The sequence below is a fragment of the Brienomyrus brachyistius genome, chromosome 10, assembly GCF_023856365.1.
Source record: "Brienomyrus brachyistius isolate T26 chromosome 10, BBRACH_0.4, whole genome shotgun sequence".
NCBI lineage: Eukaryota > Metazoa > Chordata > Actinopteri > Osteoglossiformes > Mormyridae > Brienomyrus > Brienomyrus brachyistius.
The window spans coordinates 23,643,074-23,661,996 of NC_064542.1; the positions used below are offsets into that span (position 1 = coordinate 23,643,074).

General features: G+C 45.5%; 1 protein-coding gene across 5 annotated transcripts in view; it reads right to left on the reverse strand.

Moving 5' to 3' along the window:
- Positions 1-2,800: 2,800 nt before the first annotated feature.
- nlgn3a (neuroligin 3a) overlaps positions 2,801-18,923 on the reverse strand; it is a 165,938-nt gene continuing 149,815 nt past the window's right edge. For all 5 annotated transcript variants that reach the window (XM_049029036.1, XM_049029039.1, XM_049029038.1 and 2 more), the window contains 2 exons: positions 13,548-14,337; positions 2,801-3,688 (listed from right to left, as the gene is read on the reverse strand). In XM_049029036.1, coding sequence (XP_048884993.1) covers positions 2,839-3,688; positions 13,548-14,337 — 1,640 coding nt within the window. In that variant the 3' untranslated portion in view covers positions 2,801-2,838. The remainder of the gene's footprint in view (positions 3,689-13,547; positions 14,338-18,923) is intronic.

Genomic DNA, 18,923 nt, shown 5'->3' on the forward strand with positions numbered 1-18,923 from the left:
CCTGGTCCCTCCCCTGGGCATTCAGAGCCGGGCAGCCGGCCTGCAGTGATCTGGAACCGGGCTCCACGAGCGGTGGCAGCAGCCTCTTGGGAGAGAGCTGTCTGAGCACGAGGCTGTCTCCGCTGCAATCGTTACCCATTTGGCTAACAGCCCATAATAAGCCGCCGCCACTACCACCACCCACGGAGTGGGGATCGACGGCGACCCAGGGTGCCCCCCGAGACAGCAGCATCCCCAGCAACTTCTTGGGGGGGGGGGGGAACTTATGAATTCATATGAGTCTCCATGACGTTTTCCGGAATTATCCACACCATGTGACATTCTCTGCAGTCAAATCTAATGTCATGGAAGCTGTCCTTCCTGCATTGAAGCTTACCACGCATCGGTGCACGCCGTTACGTGCGTCCACCCCCGTCTCCCATGTACATAAGTATATATAAACACAGCGAAAATAAACATATGAGTGTCGGCTTGTGCCCCCATGCTGTACACGCAATCAGAGATGCAGGGGCCGAATGTATTGTTGTGGCTCGGACCCAGGGCCACGGAGTAACATGTCACTGAGACTTGGCCTTTCACCCAGCCGATCTGCACGCCAGTTCGGCTCGTCGGAAAAGGTGTTTCTGAGCAAGCAGACCGCTGGTAAGACACGCAGTGACTTGACAGCGTGCCATACCCCAGGTGTGTGGTTAATGAGATGAGGAGGCACACCAGGGTGGGGTGGGGAATACCCTGTGGTTGGGAGATGTGTTTGGGAAGAGGGGGCTTCTGTTTGTTAGGGGTCAGACCACGCCCTCTTAATGGGGGCTCACCTGGCCCGGTTCCTGCCATGAGCTCAATTCTAACTCACACAAATCAAATCGCAAACTAGGCTCCGGGACACTCCTCAGGTGTTTAGACTGATGGGCTTGGGGAGAGATTCAATTTTATCTCGTAAACTACAAACTGCCTTAAAAACAGCTGTCACATTTGTAGGGCTGCTACCTCTCACATATCCATCCTCGACTGACTCCAGACCAGCCAAAGCACTTCACCTTTTCCCACTCATTTCCTGCTTAGCTCACAGATGTTTTAGCCTGGTTTTCCTGTGGGTGCAGAGAAAAACTCAAAATAAGAAATAAACATAAAGAGGGGTCTCGACAAGTCACCAAGACTTCATCAGGACCCCGCTTAAATCAAAAGGTTGTTGAAAATTAAGCACCCCCTCCCAAAGAAACACAACTAAACCAAACATTTATCAAGATACAGAACAATTTACACAAAAAAATTCTTTTTGTAAGATGCTTTTTTCCAATTTGATGGCTCTAATTTGGCACACGGCACAATCAGCACGTATACATCTGGTATACATAAATGCATATTAAATATATTTATACATATTGATATATCTGGAACTCTTACAAAAATGAGAAAGAGCTCCTATATATACATATATATGTATATATATATGTATATATATGTGTGTGTGTGTGTGTGTGTGTGTATAAATAAAACTTCCATGGCATATTTTCTCCTTCCATTTTTCTCAAAAATTTTGAAAGAGGAATAGAGATAAAGTGTCGAAAGACAGAAAAAGAAAGAAGGAAAGAAAGAAAGAAAGAAAGAAGGAAAAAAAGATTTTAACAACATGCTGTGGAAGTTTTATTAAATGCAAACAGGCCACTGTATTCTTTGAGTGGAGTTGTCTGTTAGTTGAATTTTTTTAACTACTTTTTTCTTACATTGAAAATAATAGATTTATTTTCTCTTGTTTTAAGCAAAATTAGATGCAATAACTCTTAAAAATAACAGAAGTGCTATTCCGCAAAGACAGACAGACCATAGACGCAGTGGACACTACATGTGGTGAATCAAATTAACATCATGATAAAAGCTGCAAAACCCCGCCCCCCCCTTGCCTGCTCCCCCCCCCCCCGCCCCCCATCACACAGATGCTCCACAAACCCAGAAACCGGCGCATCCGTACACATGCACACACACACGTATGCACAAGGCATCGTGTGCAGTTATGCATTTCATGAAGAGATAAGATAGACTGATAGATAAATTGTTGTAAAAGATGCACTTTTTTTCTTAACAAAACAATCACAGTAACATTGTTCTTATCTCTGCGGTAGAGTCCATTTCAGCAGAGTCTGTTTCAGATGGATTGTTTATACAGTAAGTGGGAAAAAAAAGAGAAAATAATTTTTGTGGTTGTTTCTTTTGAAGGATATGCAACAAACAAAATGGCCACTGAGTAACCCTCCTCTTGTGCGTCCTGTGTGCGTCTCCCTTAAATCCTCACATCCACAACCAAATGTCACACGTTCCACAAAGAATCGCCGAAGGTCAGAATATAAACAGAAGAACAACAAGCTTTCTTGTAAGGCATTGAAAAAAATATCAACACAGGTAATACACAATGTCATCTTAGAGGCTGTTGTTTTTAAACTACTTTCCCAAAACAGACATAAATGAGAAATAAAAAGCACTTCTCTTTGTTTTTTGTTATCTAATAGAGAACAAAGTGTTAATTTCTCCACAGTCGTTTTAAAAAGGCTTTTTAAAATGATTATTAGAAAAGAATAACACTGCTGATAGACTTGCACCTCTGTGTAATAGAAGAGGCAGTTCCAATTTGGCAGTTCTGAACAACTTGACATCCAGTGAGTCTCTGCGACTCTTCATGTTAAAAGTTTTTAATTTGTTTTAAATTACAGTTCTTTTCTTCCCATCTTCCCTAACCCAGAATATTTATAAAAAGAAATTCTGCCCCCCCCCACCACCTCCACCAACACCCCCCCACCCCCAGCCCACCAAACCTAAATACCCTACCACCCCCTACTCTCCTTAAAGCTATACCCGGGTGGTGGAGTGCGAGTGTGGCAGGCCAGTGGAGTTAAAGCCTGCTGTGAAAGTGTTGTAAGGGTGCAGGTTTGGCATGCCCACCAGCGAGTTGGGAATCATGGTGATGGTGTTGGGGGTCATGAGGGGAATATCATCGGGTGAGCGGCGGAGGGTGAGGGTGTAGTCGGGAAGGGAGGCCAGCCGCAGGGGGTCATGGGGAGCCCCGGCCTCACACTCGTGGTGGCTCTGGTTAATCTGCAGCGGCATCATCTGCTCTTCCGGGGCGTGGGCCATGTCATTGGTGTTAGCCTGCCTCTGGGGGCTGGGCTGCCGGTGCGAATCCTGCCTGCGCTTATCCTTGCGGTAGTAAAGGGCTGCGAAGGCCAACACGTTAAGGAAGAGCAGGGAGGCGCCCACGGCGATGGTGACGCTCAGCTCGGTGGAGTAGTCCCGGGGGTTCTCCACCAGGAGTGGGCCAGGCTCCTCCTCGCCGTTCCAGGGCTCCTTGCCGTTCTCGCTGTTGTAGGCCGGTGACATGGGCGGCCGCTTTGTGTTGAAGGGCCAGCTCTTGCCATTGGGTCGCTTGGTGGACAGCGAGTTCTGTGTGGTCTCCAGTGGGGGCACTTTGGTGGTGGTGGATGTATAGTGGAACATGTCGTGGAGGTTGTAGAGGTGGGGCACGAGGTGCTTCCAGAAGGCCACCTTGGTTGCCCGGTAGTGATCTCGGACACGTGGCTTGAGCCCGATGTGCAGGTACAGCTGGTCCTGAGGGTTGTACTTAGACCAGGCCACCTCCTCGAAGCGGTTGGCCTTCGTGTGGATGAACTTGGTGTCCTGAGGCACCGGCTTGTTCGGATCTCTGCAGCACAAAAATAACAGAACATTTATTTGCTAAATACTTTTTTAACACTTTCTATGAATGCCATGTCTATAAGAATCCATGAACACATCAATAACACATTGTAATGCAATTATAAAGGATTATAAACATTGCTATAAATATTCATAAAAAGTACAATACAGCTATGTTTATTATGCATTATTAATGCTTTATGAAGCTGTCATCTATAATGCACTGTACATACCTTCATAATGCAGTGCAAAGCATCTTTAATTCTTATACCAGCCATTATAATGCATTATGAAGGTATCTACAGTGCATTATAGATGACAGCTTGTGTTACCAAACCTTTTAATACTCAAGAAACCATGTATGAATAATAAAAAAATCTGAAAATATACATCTATCTCTTTATTCATCTGTAAGTTTTCCATAAAATAGCAGCGCTGCCCCTTAGATATAAAAGGTCAGGGAGTGCATTAAGTTTTCTGATCTCAAATTAATGGGGGGGGGGGTGGAGTGGGAGTGCCTTCCATGTGTAATGCCAACCGCTCTTCTGTAGGGGTCATTGTTTTCCACTGAGTGTCATTTAGGCTGACTGGCGGAGGCTGGCCACCAATTTCAATCACAGAATGGTATCGATTTATTGCCTGTGTTAGCATATGGCATTCAGAAACAATCACAAGTCTTCCCCAGGCGGAAGCCATGCATTGCTGGGCGAGGTTGTTTGGACAAGTGAGCTGTTCCCTCCTAGTCCTCATGCTCTTATGGAGCTGCTGCAATGCAGGACCAGGAATGACCCTAAATGGCACTCGTCAACCTGCCCAGACACAGACAAATGTGGCAAGACTCTTCAGAGTCCACTGGAAAAACGCCTACATTGCTGTGTAAACTACGTTCAATTTCCATCAGATTTGCCATAGTGATGAGGCCTGGCAAGAGGGCGAGCATCGCTAAATCACGCTCATCGCAGTGATTTCATGGCTTCCTAAGACTTGCTTCAGCGGCTGAATTGTGAGTGGATTCAGCAGATAGAGGCTGGGGATTCGTGGTTTGTGACTGGCCTCCGCTATCTGTGTTTCTAAAGGATATGAACACAGAACAGAATCAGCGATACTGCAGATCACACCTCTTCCCTTCGCGGCTCTTCCCTGCTGTCAATTTTTCTTTTTTCAGGTCAGCGCTTCCCAGAGTGGTGAAGCAAATCGAGACGGCTGAGCAGTGCTCCCCAAGCGCTGCTGGATGTCAGCGGAGCATGCCGTAAATAACCCCTTTTATTAGGGCAGTAATGATCCCCAATGAATATCGACATCCGCGGTATGATGACTTTGTAGCTGAATATCAGTAATTAAGTTTCAAAGGAGCAGACATAGGAGGTAAGGTCATATCGATCCTTCACATTTGCCTCTTATGAATACTCATGGTGGTGCAGTAATATCCCCCAACTATAGGATCCTACCCCAGATTTAAATAAAAATGACAGAAACGCAAACATCCAAAATTATTAGCCGGGCTGATTTCAACTTTGCGTTTTTTTGCTGGATCCTAGGAGTGTATATGCATCTACTGCTTGTGTTTTAGGAAGCACATGTGTGTCAAACTTTTGTTTCAGAGAAACAGACTCCTGCAGTCTGGCTGCAAATGAAGACAAATTCCACCAAGTGAATAATACGAAATCAATGTGCCATCGTAGCCTAGATTTCTTTTCTGCTTGCAGCGTTACTACACAAGCGACTGGCTTAGGAAATTGCAGACACGTGTGCAGAGTCTGCAAAGGCCGTGATGTCAGTAAATGCCACTTGTCTTGCTGAAAATGTGGTCACATGCCTGCCGGGACTCTTCAGGCATGGATGCACTGCATTAGTAGATAGCTTTCTGTTGGCTCTCTTGCTAAGGCACTACACCGAGTCCCACAAATGATTATTGAAGCCATAAAACTAGGCATTTAAACTGGCTTTTACGTTTCTTCTGATGTTTTCATACGGCTGGGGCGCTCAGGCTCGCATAATAAAACAGTCCTTCATCTCCAATAATCCCAACTCACTCAAAGTCGACCTCAATGGATGCAGACATAATAAGAGAATTGGAACAGGTAATGTCAAATCGCGTTATTCCACAACATCCAAAAAGGGCAAGAGGTCATCTGAACCCGACGGATGCAACTGAGGTCTCAGACAATCTCTGTCCCAAAAAAGCCTGTCTAGGATTTAGATGAGTAGATGGGCCTCACCACCAAATGCAGTGCATTTCCACCAAATGCAGTGCATTTCCACCAAATGCAGTGCATTTCAGTCCCCAGTCAATGGTACCCAAGGTCTGTATCAAGCTGTATTACTTCCTCGCCTTCTCTAATGCAAACCAAGTTATTGGCTAGAAACCTCTGATCAAGGGCTGAGTTTAATTGAGTGGGCAGTCTGGAGATGGGGCGTAACATACACCATCGCCTTTTTAACACAAGACTCACAGAGCATTCAGGTGAGAGGATAGAAGAGGATTTAAGACTTAATTACAGCCACGTCGGGGAAAATGAATGGGTCTTTGTGAGACTTTGCAAAATAAGCCTTTGTGAACAAGATGAGGTCAAATTATATTTTGAGAATGTTAACATTCTGGTGCTATGTCAGCAATGAGGAAGAACAATGAACTTTAAGACAGAGGTTGAGAAGGCTTGGATCTATGGATGAGGTTAATTGTCTTTAGGAGATTTTTTTGTTAAACAGCAGAAGGATTTGCATTCACACCTGGAGTTGTGTGACATTTTTGGAACTGTTTGTGTTCAAAAATTAGAGTGAGAGAGAGAGAGAAAGAAAGAGAGAGAGAGGGAGAGAGTGGTGGAGGTGGAGAGTGAGAAGGACAGAGAGAAGGAAAGCTGTATGCAGCCGTGTCTTGTTTGCTAATGATCTTGGCAATGTCTAGAGCGTGCAATGTCCTAACACAAGGACAAAGGGAAAGGAGGAATGAACTCATCTGAAGAGAACTGGATCAATTGACCAGATGCGATAAGATGTGAGGCGTCATTGCCTGTTAACCGTGACATGGAGCCGAGGATTTTGCAAGGCACTGCCTAATTATAAACTGAAGCAGAAAAGACGAGGGATGTCGCTGGGTTCAGACCATGCAAACACACTCTGTTCAGAAGTTACAGAAGAAAAAGACGTTACTCACAAAGGAAGTGGAACATGGAAATGCTAAATTTATCAAAACGGCGCGGAGGTTGCACGCACCGGAGGACTCGTCATGAGCAGGTGCGACCGCATCTTCCACGGCAGAGGTGGAAGACGTTCTCCTAATGTTTGAGCTCCCCCTCAGAGCTGGTTGTGAAGCATCGTGGGTGGGGGGGCGGGGGGTCTAATCCGCTCTCTGGGTGGAAAGTTTGTGTGCCCAGCAGCAGGGATTGTACAACGAAAAGTGAGTTCTGGGTGTATTTTTGGCTTTCTTTCCCCTAGTCTCCCCTGCCCCCACTCTCTTCGGATTCTTGCACTCAGCTGTGCAAAATTACCCTTTGAGAAGCACTCAGGGTTTTCTATTATCCTGGCATCTAATCCCAGGCTCTTTACGGGCTCAGGCCCTGCTGGTAGCCCATACATAATCCCTCGACTAGAATAATACCTAGAGTCTGGGAGGATTCAGCACTGGTTACATCTGAAAGCCTTCCTCCCGGTCGTGTGAATCCTATGTCCGTCACACTTTACTCTCTGATTGGTTGAGTGGCACCTCCACGGGGCAAACGGGCCACATAATACTACAGTACACATACTGCCATCTCCCCTTCCCCCAGAACCTGATGCTATACGGAGGAAACTTTGCCGTTTGTCAGATGTGCAAACTGCATCAGCTGTTTTCCCAAGGGCCGGAGAGGTGCTTTAATCAGATGCATATCAGCCCCGTGTGTTATACTGAGATTCTCATTTTCATCTGCATTACTAATGCAGAACCCTTTACTGTAAATGCTGATATGTAACATGATGGCAATAAATAATTATACATATATAGCAAGTAACAACAAGAGCAAAAATGTGTCATTTCCTCAGTTATTTGCATAATTCCACATTCTTACTGAGCACTTCATTTCACCAATCAGCTATTCAGCCTACAGAAGAATAAAAATGCAATTAAAACTGTTATAGCTTAATTTATCCACACTTTCAACCTTCAATTTTCTATTCTGCTGGTCTCATTAATGTATAGTGATCGTATAGTGTCGCCTTTGGCTTACTCACTGGGGGCTTTGGGTGGGGATGCTGTAAAGCGCTTTGAGACGATGTAATGTCGTGATACTGCGCTATACAAAAATAAATTTGTTGTTGTTGTTGTTGTATAAACATCCAGTGATTTTTTCATATTGCTTGTCCAGTACTTGCAAAGAGCCAGGAACCTATCCCAGGAATCCCAGGTCATGGAGGACCTTGGATAAGGAATCAGTCCAGCGTAGGGCACACATTCATGTACGATGCATATAAGGAGTCGGTGAAATAATGTACAGGCCTTTTATAACTTCTACATATGCTGAAATGTGGTCTTGAGATATTGCCTATATGTATCCCTTTGTAACATATTGATAACAGGTAGAGATTCAGTATAATCTCAAGTGGCAATCTGCACTAATTAAGACATCAATGATTTATTACACAGAATTCACAATTCACCTCTGTTTAGGCGGCTCTCTGAAGTCATTAATCCTTAACGTTTGTGTGCTTTTTATGGTGGCTCAGATTAACTTGTGCAGACAGTAGAACAGTCAGGTCGCCAAGCTTGCACAGTTTGCTGTAGTTCTGGGAATGCTGTATAATGTGATTCCATAGGCGTAAATTACAGGGGGGGGGGGATGGGGGGGGTCGTCAAAACCAGCTAATACGACCCTCCTATAATCATGTTTGCCCCATAATGGGTGGAGACCTCAACCCCGCCGAGGTTCCAGCCAAAGTTCACTTTCCTGTGTCTCACGCACTGAGATCCTGCCTCCTGAAATGGCAGGAAAGGCTGGGATTTGGGGGACTGGTTTCTCCATTAGCCACCTTTCCTGTTGCAGCTTGTCATTAGCTGGACTCTGTGGAGTCGCAGGGAGGATGTACGTGGCTCTGGACAGACATCAGCAATATCAAGCAGAGTCTAAGCGCAGAAAGAGGAGCGAGGACGTCTGTAAGACGCTGTCACCAACGTCAGCCATTTGTAAATGAGAAAGGCACTCTTTCCGCACTGGGGCCGTGGAGAATGACGCCGCAGGTGTGCCAAGGACCAGTCAGCTACTCCGAAACCAGCTTGCCCAAAGACTTTTATAACAGAGCGGTTAAGACTTGCTGTTCAGTCCGTAGCATGAGCTGGGCATGTTCTGCATTGTTCAGTCGTTCAAACAGACCTTTGTACCTCACTGTCAGGCCCGGCGCAGTGGGGGAATGCACACCCTGGGGGATTCAAGGAGCCCAGCACTTTACTGGGGGTCTTTAATGCATAAAATTATGAAATTAGTGGGGGAAGGTGACATTTCGTCTGCGGCCCCAAAATTTCTAGCTATTCCCCTGCTGTTAAGAGCTGAATTTTAGTCTCTCAGTAGGTAACACCCAGGACGCCAAAGCAGGTCTGCTCACCAAAAGACAGTGAGGCGGTGCCCAGAGCTGCCTTAGTAAAGCAACCGTAAGTGGGGTAGAGTAGAATAGCAAGCAGAGAGTTTTCTGTAACATCTCTCAACCAGGCTTTAGGTCTCCTCGGATTAAGGATAAGGTTTTTCTAGGCCTAGAAGTGCATCCCATGGATTTTTCTGGATTAAATGGCAGGTGCATCGTGTGTGACACACAGAAATGATCTACTCCGACATGAGCACAGGGCCCGTCACATGTACATTTGGAATGTGTTACCTTGAATACTTTGCTCTGCAGCCGTGCTTTCATACAAGGCAATGGCATGTATATATTCATAACATCGGAATGGTTCTTCGGTGTCAAAGTGGCATATAAGCCCATTCAATACCTGAACATTCCTTGAAGCATAGATGAATCTAGTCAGGCCTTCACTGTCAGACTACTAATGTAATGAAAATCTGGAGCTCCATGCTAGCAAGGTCAACAGCAGAGAAAACCACTGGACCTCTGACCGGCTCGCCTATGTGTGAAATGGGAAGCTGTCACTGTTGGCAGCCTGGACTACCTGAGTCTCACACACGTGAATATGTCCTGTTTCCCATTCGGGGATGGGGACAGCAGGCAACACCACACTGGCCTCATCAGTTAGGTGACATTGTGAGTTTCTAGTTGATTTTTAGCTAGTTGTTCATTGTCTCTAACATATACCAAAAGACACCAATGGCAGTTAACATCCCTGTCCCCTTCAGGATGTTCAGTGACGAGCTCCTGCCTACCATGACTCACTGCTGCCAGAAGGCTACCTGGTATTGACCAATGCCCTTGTTTGTTGCATGTGGACATGCAATGCGAGCACCTGCATACCTCGATGCATTGAATTGCATTATGTTTTAGAGCAGACTTTGACGTTCATTCTGTTGAATGGAGAATTACAAAAAGCAACAGTCAGAGAACTGAGGACACTGCATAGTAAGTACTGGAAAAACAATGTGTGATTTTTTCAGATGCATACTGACAACAGTAATATGCCAAACTGTGGATCATGACGGACTGCTCCATCATACTGTCAATCTATTCATATATTTTTTATATACAGCCTTAAAAACACAACAAAAATCTCTTGAAAAACAATCAACAATATATCAAAAAAAAAAAATATGGGGGCCGTATGCTTTATATAGTGACAATTGTTTGATTTGACCATTATACAGTGACTAATGAATTGCTTGCTAATAGATACAAGCATGGGGGTGGCACGGTGGTGCAGTGGTTTGCACAGTTCCCTACGGTGGTGCAGTGGTTAGCACTGTTCCCTACAGTGGTGCAGTGGTTTGCACCGTTCCCTATGGTTGTGCAGTGGTTAGCACTGTTCCCTCGAGAACCTGGGTTTGAATCCACCATGGGTGTGGAGTTTGCATGTACGTCCTATAGTGTTCTGGGTTTTTCTCTGGGTACTTGTCCCCCCCCCCCCCCCCAATGCAAAAACATGCAGAGGCTAACTGGATTTACCAAACTGCCCATAGGTGTGTGAGTATAACCTACAATGGATTGGCCTCCCATCTCAGTCTCTGAAAGAGACCTTGGACCCCCACAACCCCAAATAGGACAAGTGGTTACAGAAGATGGATAGACATCAACATTTTTCTGCATATCTCATTAAATACATTTCAATAAATCATTTGGATGTAATATGGAGGCTTCTATAAGGTGTTCTAGAGAGATATATAGAGCTTATACAATCCACAACCTTGCAAACAAAACTTTTTTGCTTTTACTTGCTACCACTTACCAAGCAGGGCAAGTGAAATACTGTTGATTGAAAAGGAGTTCAGCCTCTGACTTTGAATAACATTCCCATGTACCTTACATTGTGCTTCATGAAAGCCTGAGAATTCAATTTCATGGTGTCAGCCAAAGATTTTTTTTTGTTCTTTATAATACAATAGTGTTGTAGGTCCGCACAAAGCAAGGAAAATGCATTATAAAAACCAGCACATTTAGTTTTTCAAGGACTCTTCAAAATTATGTTCCTGGTTAGCAAGGAGCATAAAATCAATTATACAATTAACGCTGTTATGAATTTATGACCAAGGCTGTTGCAAATAATGTCCAAATGAAAGCCTTTGACGAGCTCCTACAGACAAAGAAGGGCTGAATTCCGCTGACAGTTTGGTGATGAATGTTAATTTTTGCGCTAAAACGGGGAATTCTGTGGAGGGGACTAAGGCGTGATGTAAGAGGAACGGCTCTGGTAACAACTGCTGCTCAGGAATGAAGGAAACAGGAAAATCAGGCGACTTCTGTGGGTCAGAATCCCTCCACGCTTGTCAGTGCAATGTGCTACATATTGTGAACTCTGGAATGTGCTGTTTCTTACATAATTCTTACTCTGCTGGATTGTAGCATAGCCAAAGAATAGAGAGGAAATTGTGTGAAAGCAATGTGGAAATGACTTATGTACTGCATCATGTTCGGAATGCCAAAGAGCTGGGTATCTCAGTTGGTTAGCAAGCTCTGCAGTTGTGCTGGAAGACCCGGGTGCGAGCCTGTCCCGTCTGGAGGCTGATGTGGGGCTCACTGGCTTAGGCTGCAGTCAGCGGTGCGGCAGACAGTTCGAGGTTGGAGGGCATCACTGAATAATTTAAATACAAATGTCTGTTTATTGGGGGGATGAATGAATCCAAATGAAAAACATCTCTTCAGTCCCTCCCGGTTCCTACCCCCCTGGCTGCTGTGCTTGTAATCAGAAGGTCACCAGTTTGAATCCCAGGGATGGCAGAGTGATTCACTGTTGGACCTTTGAGCGAGACCCTAACCCTAACCCTAACCCTAACCCCCTACTGCTCCGGGGACGATCTGACCTTGCCTTCCCAAAAATGTATTTTGCTTTGAATAAAAGTGCTAAACAAAATTTTTAATAAAACAAAAAATAGATAAAATGCATATATACGTTCACCACAATACCAGTTAAATGTCTGTCTCTAGGAATTAATACATTGCTCTTGAGGCGTATAGAATAACACACACAAGCTGAAATACTTTCTAGTTCTGTGAATAGTCTAACAAGAACATATTTCTTCATTAAAATCTCATTTTATGAATGCACATGCATCTGCAGTCTTTCGCTCTTCACTGACTGGTGCCCAGTTCTCTCTCCTTCAACTGTGATCTGTCGAGTGGCCAGACTTTACCAATGCCAGACTTGGCCAATGTCACTTGCTTTCATTGATAAATGTCACATGGACAGGTAGACAGAGAGAAACAATTAAAGATTCAAGCTGCACCTGTTCAATTATTCTTTGGTAACAGTGGCTGTCAAATTAAATTTGGGTTGTTAGGAAAGATAGGTTATAACAGAACTCTATGTAAGAGCATGAAGGGACTCATGCTCAAAGCGAAACAAGAAGATAGATAGAAAGAGGGGAGGAAAAATGGAGGGAATGAGGCAGAGCACTGGCAGAGCGGTGATCGACTGAGGATGGGTGCATGACCGATATCGCTATAGGCAGCTATGTCATATGTTTCACTAATCACTTTCTGTCGCAGGAACTTTTGCACTGGATTGTACTTCTGATGGGCGGCATGGTGGTGCAGTGGTTAGCACTGTCGCCTCACACCTCTGGGACCCGGGTTCGAGTCTCCACCTGGGTCACATGTGTGCGGAGTTTGCATGTTCTCCCCATGTTGTTGTGGGGTTTCCTCCGAGTACTCCGGTTTCCCCCCACAGTCCAAAAACATGCTGAGGCTAATTGGAGTTGCTAAATTGCCCATAGGTGTGCATGTGAGAGTGAATGGTGTGTGAGTGTGCCCTGTGATGGGCTGGCCCCCCATCCTGGGTTGTTCCCTGCCTCGTGCCTATTGCTTCCGGGATAGGCTCCGGACCCCCCGCGACCCAATAGGATAAGCGGTTTGGAAAATGGATGGATGGATGTACTTGTGACCCCTCCAACCCCTGCCCCCTGTCCATCACTCACTTTCTCTCTCTCTCTCTCTCACACACACACACGCTTTTGCCCTATATAAATGTCCTAGATCTGAGCTGGTTTTAACCTACATACAAGGTCCACGAGATTGACTGAGAAACAATCACACATAAAATTTTAAAAAGGGCGAAAAAAACATTAATTATGCAATGTATGCGGGGGCTCTTTTCATTGCTGACCATTTGCGTTGCGCTTATTTACTACGAGCTTTTCACCAGTGACACGGAAAAGCAAGTAGTAGCTTGTAACGTGTGACTTAATACCGGCACCATCTGTCTTTCGGTTGTCGGCGTGTTCTGCCGGGCGGCTGGCACTTACCCGGTTTTGGCAAAGTTGGTCCAGTAGGTCATGACGACAGCGCTGAGCATGACGTCGTTCTTGGAGAAGTTGCATGGGAAGAGGTCGGTGGGGCCAATCATGGGGATGCCAAAGACATAAGGAACCTCATCTCCGTGTGCTGCGTCAGACCACGCGGGCTTCATCAGGCTCTGGCAATGGTGATAGAAGGCGTAGAAGTAGGTGGGGGAGCCATAGCGGGCGTGCAGGTCCGCCGTCACCACGGCTGGCTCCACCCACTGGTGGTCGGTGAAAAGAGCCACCAGAGTCTTGCGGCGTGTTTCGGGGTTGTCGCGGTCCGCCCAGTCCGTGTACATGAACTTAATGGTCTCCCGCAGGGTGTCCTTACCCTCCGGGTAGCCGTAGAGGCTGTCCACGAAGTCCGAGACAGAGAAATCAAAGTCGTTGCCCGACACACCATCCTCGGAGTCGACCACGTTCTCCACGAAGCGCAGACCTTCACCCTGGTTGACGCCCAGCATGATGTCGTAGTTGAGGAACTCGCCCTGCTCCATCAGGATCTCAGGATCATCGGGGATGACGTCGCCGTCGATCACCGGCCCGAAGGCCACGTGGTAGCGGGCTGGCTGGATGTCCTGCTCCACCAGCTCACGGGAGTTCTTCCGTCTCAGGCAATCCACCATGTCCAGGGTATCCAGCACGTTGCAGCCGACCTTCTCGGCCAACAGACGGGTGTACTTCACCGGCTGGTAGTTGACCGCCCAGCTGGACAGCGCCGAGCCGCTCTGGATTATAGCCCTATGGAACAGACCTGGAACAGAAATATGTTGGACATGAGAGACTGGCGTTTCGCTAATAGACCTTATTTTTTACTCAAGCTGCTTTCAAGCTGCTAGTGTAACGAATCCTGTCAACACACGCGTATAAAATGGCTGTCCATATTCGGTGTTTGCACACAGCACTAATTTTATTGTAAATCTCTTGTTAAATGGTCTTCATGAAAATTAGTGTACAGATGGCTTTACTGTGCCCACAGAGAGGAAAATAAGGACACAGAGGCACCCCCCCCCACATTCACTGTTATCTACATTTTCAGTTTAAGCTACGTTTGTTGGAAAGTGATGGCAGTATGTTGTAACTCTGAACGCTCCTGAAGAGGAGGGAGAGGACGTGACCTGCAGCCCTGGCTTTCTTGCATCCTGCGATCCATGGCCTCGCAATCATCTACCTGACCGCACAATCGATCCTGCCCGTCGCTTTGGACTGCTTCCAGGGTGCAGTGCGCACTGCGAAAGTTTACCATACACAAAAACCGCATCCCTCCCTTCCAAGGTGCACTCTCAGTAATAACTCCTCGGGAGGACAAAGCCCTGGAACAATACCAATCGCCAGTACCGATATTGTGGAATAAGACCCAGTTAGAGGAGTTTTTCAGGGTACAGTCATGCCTTTCACGTAGATCTGGTGTCTCTGGTATTAAAAAGAATATTAAATTACTTTTTGCCATCATAAGATCAGACTATACGGGATGTTTCTTTTTTGTTCAGCTACAGATCAGTTACACATTTATTTGCAATTACAACTTCAGTTACAAACTCAAAAACAATTCAGAGGGCAAGTGTAATTAGCAATGAAGATATAAATGTCTTCTGTGCACGACCATGTCCCTAGCATGCTGCACGCTGTGTGGCCACTCGTTTTCACAGGAGTACAAGCACCTGTTAGTCGCCATCTTGCATCACTCCCTTTTCTCTGACCTGTCCAGTGTGTGTGTGAGTGTGTGTGTGTGTGTGAGTGTGTGCGCGTGTACATGAATGTTCGTGAGGATGGTGCTGCATGCTCCCCCCAGTGAGAGGCAGCAGATGTCAGGGATCTGCCCCTTGAAAAAGTACCCCAGAGGTGGCTGGAAGATGAAAGATGGCCGCCCCTGGGTGCTGGCGCCCCCACTTAATCCTCCGCTTCCTCTGTCACCACCAATAGCAAAGACCAGCCACTCTGTCAGAGTGTGTTAAAGGGTTAGAATCCGCCAGAACGCCGTCCACGGTGCTGTGGAGCAACTGTGCACCAGCATCTTCAATGACGCATGAATGGGAACTAAGGAAACGTGTCGCCACACAGAAAAGCATGGAAATCCCGCATGCAGATTCTGACATAGTGAATGTTTACAGACGGGGAATCTCATGGAGATAATTCACTGCAAGCTAACGCACTATTGATTGAGATGTAATATTGCAAGAAAAAAAGAAAAAGAAAAACAATGTGATTTAAAATATGTCTCAGGGGTCTTTGTGAGAACGAATGATTCTCATTGCTATATTCCACATGTCTGTCTGCAGCACCTGTATTGCCTCCTATTGAGAAACCACAGCGTGCGTCAGGGGCAGGTGACCTGGAAGCTCTCCTAGAGAGACCCCCAGCTAAATGGAATATTAAGCATTACGTTTCACCTCCAATTCACCTTAATCAACTAATTATGGAGCTGAATATCACTTGATTAGTCTAGTGCTGTAATACTATAGAAAAAATATATAGAAATGCTGGAGATTTTACTCAAGGAGAGGTCAGGCCAACAGTGCTTCTGGGAGTCTGGCCATTTTATAGATAATATGATGTTTGCTGAGACAAAACCTACTCAGTCACATTCATTAAAGACCGACCCCTCCCCGAAAATCACAGAGAAGAATACGATTGATTTGCACTCACGAATAGCGCCTATTATCCCATTAGTGAGCAGAGTAAGCGGTAGTGAGCAAAGTCTCACTCTGTGCTTACAAAGGCTGGCTTTAAACCTGCTTCAGAATGCAGCCTGATGCGAGTAAAACATGAAATAGCATGTGGTTTAATCATTATTTTACTTTAACACCATCCTCATATTGTAACCATATTCTTCAGCCTTTGAAGATTTCGAAGGGCTGTTGGTGAAACTGTAATGAAATTGTTCATTAATACACAAAGATGATTGCAGCCTGTCCTCAGACTTCTAGAGCCTGTCCATTAGTGTAATTATTATTATTTTGGGCTCGGTTTTCTAGGCTGCTCTTTGGTTATGTAGAGGCAGTGGAGTTGCACCTGACGTGTAAAAGAACAGCACCTTAACCGTAAGCAGATCCATCACACTCCAGTGGCTCTGGCAGATTGAGGTCGTGGTGAGTTACGACACAAGCTGTGGGCCGATCACTCATTTGGCCCTGCAGAAACACGGCTTCTCCGTGGTCCGTCGACCTCGACCACCTGCCCTTATCTGGACGCTAAGAGAAGCGAAGAGACGCTCTTTGCTGAAGATCGATGGTGACTCACTAAACCTACACGTGATACCTACATCATGACATGTACCGTATATTTATATATATACACACACATACACATATTGCATTTTCCCTACCTCTCAACACATAAACATCAACAATTTAAATTTCTACATTACGCTTCTTCGGTCACCTATTCTTCAACGTGTAATATAACTTTAATGCAAAATAATTTCCGTTTGCACTCTAATGAGCAACTATTTGTTGTCAGGCCACTAAGCACTTGTGATGCACGACGTTTATTTTGTCTTTATTATTCAAATGATTATCCATAATGAGAGAAAGCGAGGAACTGTGTTCTATACTCAGCTGTGGTCTATTTCTTTTAAATGGCAAAATCTCATGTTGTGATGAATACCTTTGTGCAAGCGGCACTGCGGTTGCTGTGACCTTGTATTGCTTTGCGCCACGCTGTCACACAGACTAGCGACAGCTAGTGCCAGTCCAATGTCAGACATTGTTGACCACTCCTACTTTCTCTTGCTGTTCTCCTTAACGCTGCCTGACCCATTGATCGCATCTGTTCTGCAGAATCTTTGTTGCCTCTTTATTTAACATAGGTGTCTACCTGTAGACTTCACGGCCAGCTGCTAAGCTCACATGCTGACCTAACCCTGGCACCTGACAGTCTCTGTGAGTGTGATTCGTGAACTGCCCCTTTTATCCTCACTGGCCTTCACTTTTGCAAAAGTCCAGTAGTTCACGCTACAGTAAAACAGAGCCCACCTGCCCACCTGCCCACCCATCACCGGGGCCTGACTCTGCACTGTACCATTCACCAAGGCTTCAGATGCCCTTATAATGTGTGTGTGCGTATATATATACACACACACACACATTTACAGGTACCAGAGGAGAGAAGCAACAGTTCTACCCACTGCACCACCATGCAGCCCCTATGTGTGCCTGTATGTGTATATATCTGTTTTTTTTTTTTTTTATCAGAAGACATAGATACTTCGTCTGTCTTCTTTTAGGCCACAAGGGGGAGCAGCTGCCTGAGAGTGTGTGCAGGGACTGCATCACCTCTGCCAATCCCTGATGTGCCTGTGGTCGCCATAGCTACTACAACGTCTGCTTCTTGCTGAAGCAAAGCTGTTGTTTAGCTGGTCACACATGGTTAAATGTTATCCTTTCTAAGACACGAAACCCAATGGTATGGTAAATCACTCGCTTCGTTTAGCTGCAGCAATGGAATCGCGCTAATTTATTGCCGTCACATGTCGTTATGATGCCCGCGTCAATGTTAGCGCCTGAATCAATTCCTCTGCTCCCATAAAGTTTAGGGGGCATTTCTCTGACGCCGTCGAGCAGACGTGCTAAGTTCTCTGCTGGTTTCTGAGGTGCAGTTGGGTTTCACCGGATGTTGTTCATGTTTCCCTTTGCTTTTACAGATTCCACACATGGATGGCTGAGGTTGTCTTCACACTTTATCATTAACAATGAAGCACGACTGCAGATGCCCAAAATAGGTCAAACCCACTTGCAATACATCAGCGTCCCTCTTCCTGTCTCCCCTGCTCCAGGTGGCTGAGCAATGCCTTTCTTCATGCTTTGCTAAATAATTCTCACAACCTCCATAACACTTAGGCACAACTTACCAACCAAGACCAAATGCTCTTCAAAGGACTGTCCTTTGAGGTAACGCCTGTTTGCTCACTAAAGATGCTTTACATAAAATCGGCCTCCAAATGCCACCATTTATTGATATTCAGCAGAACATCTATCTTTGATTTTCATCTACATGTAACCTATTCTTTGCTTATGTCGTTGACTTAACATAACAACTTAATTGCCCTGCTGTTGGATTTCCAAAAGAGAATAACAAAATACAAATAAACAGTTTTGCTAAAATACATTTAGCAATTCTGAAGAATGAAACACAGCTTCACTGATTGCTGATCCAAACTGATGTTTTTGAACAGAGTAGCTACTCCGACTTCATGCCAAGGCTTTAAACTCTTTTCCACGATATTCCTCTAGACTCAGTATAAATTTCACTTATTGTGATCAGGAAGGGTGAGTTTATTCATGTTCTGTTACAGAGGCACTTGACAGGATTTAAACACAAGTGCTCAAACCACTTCAAAAT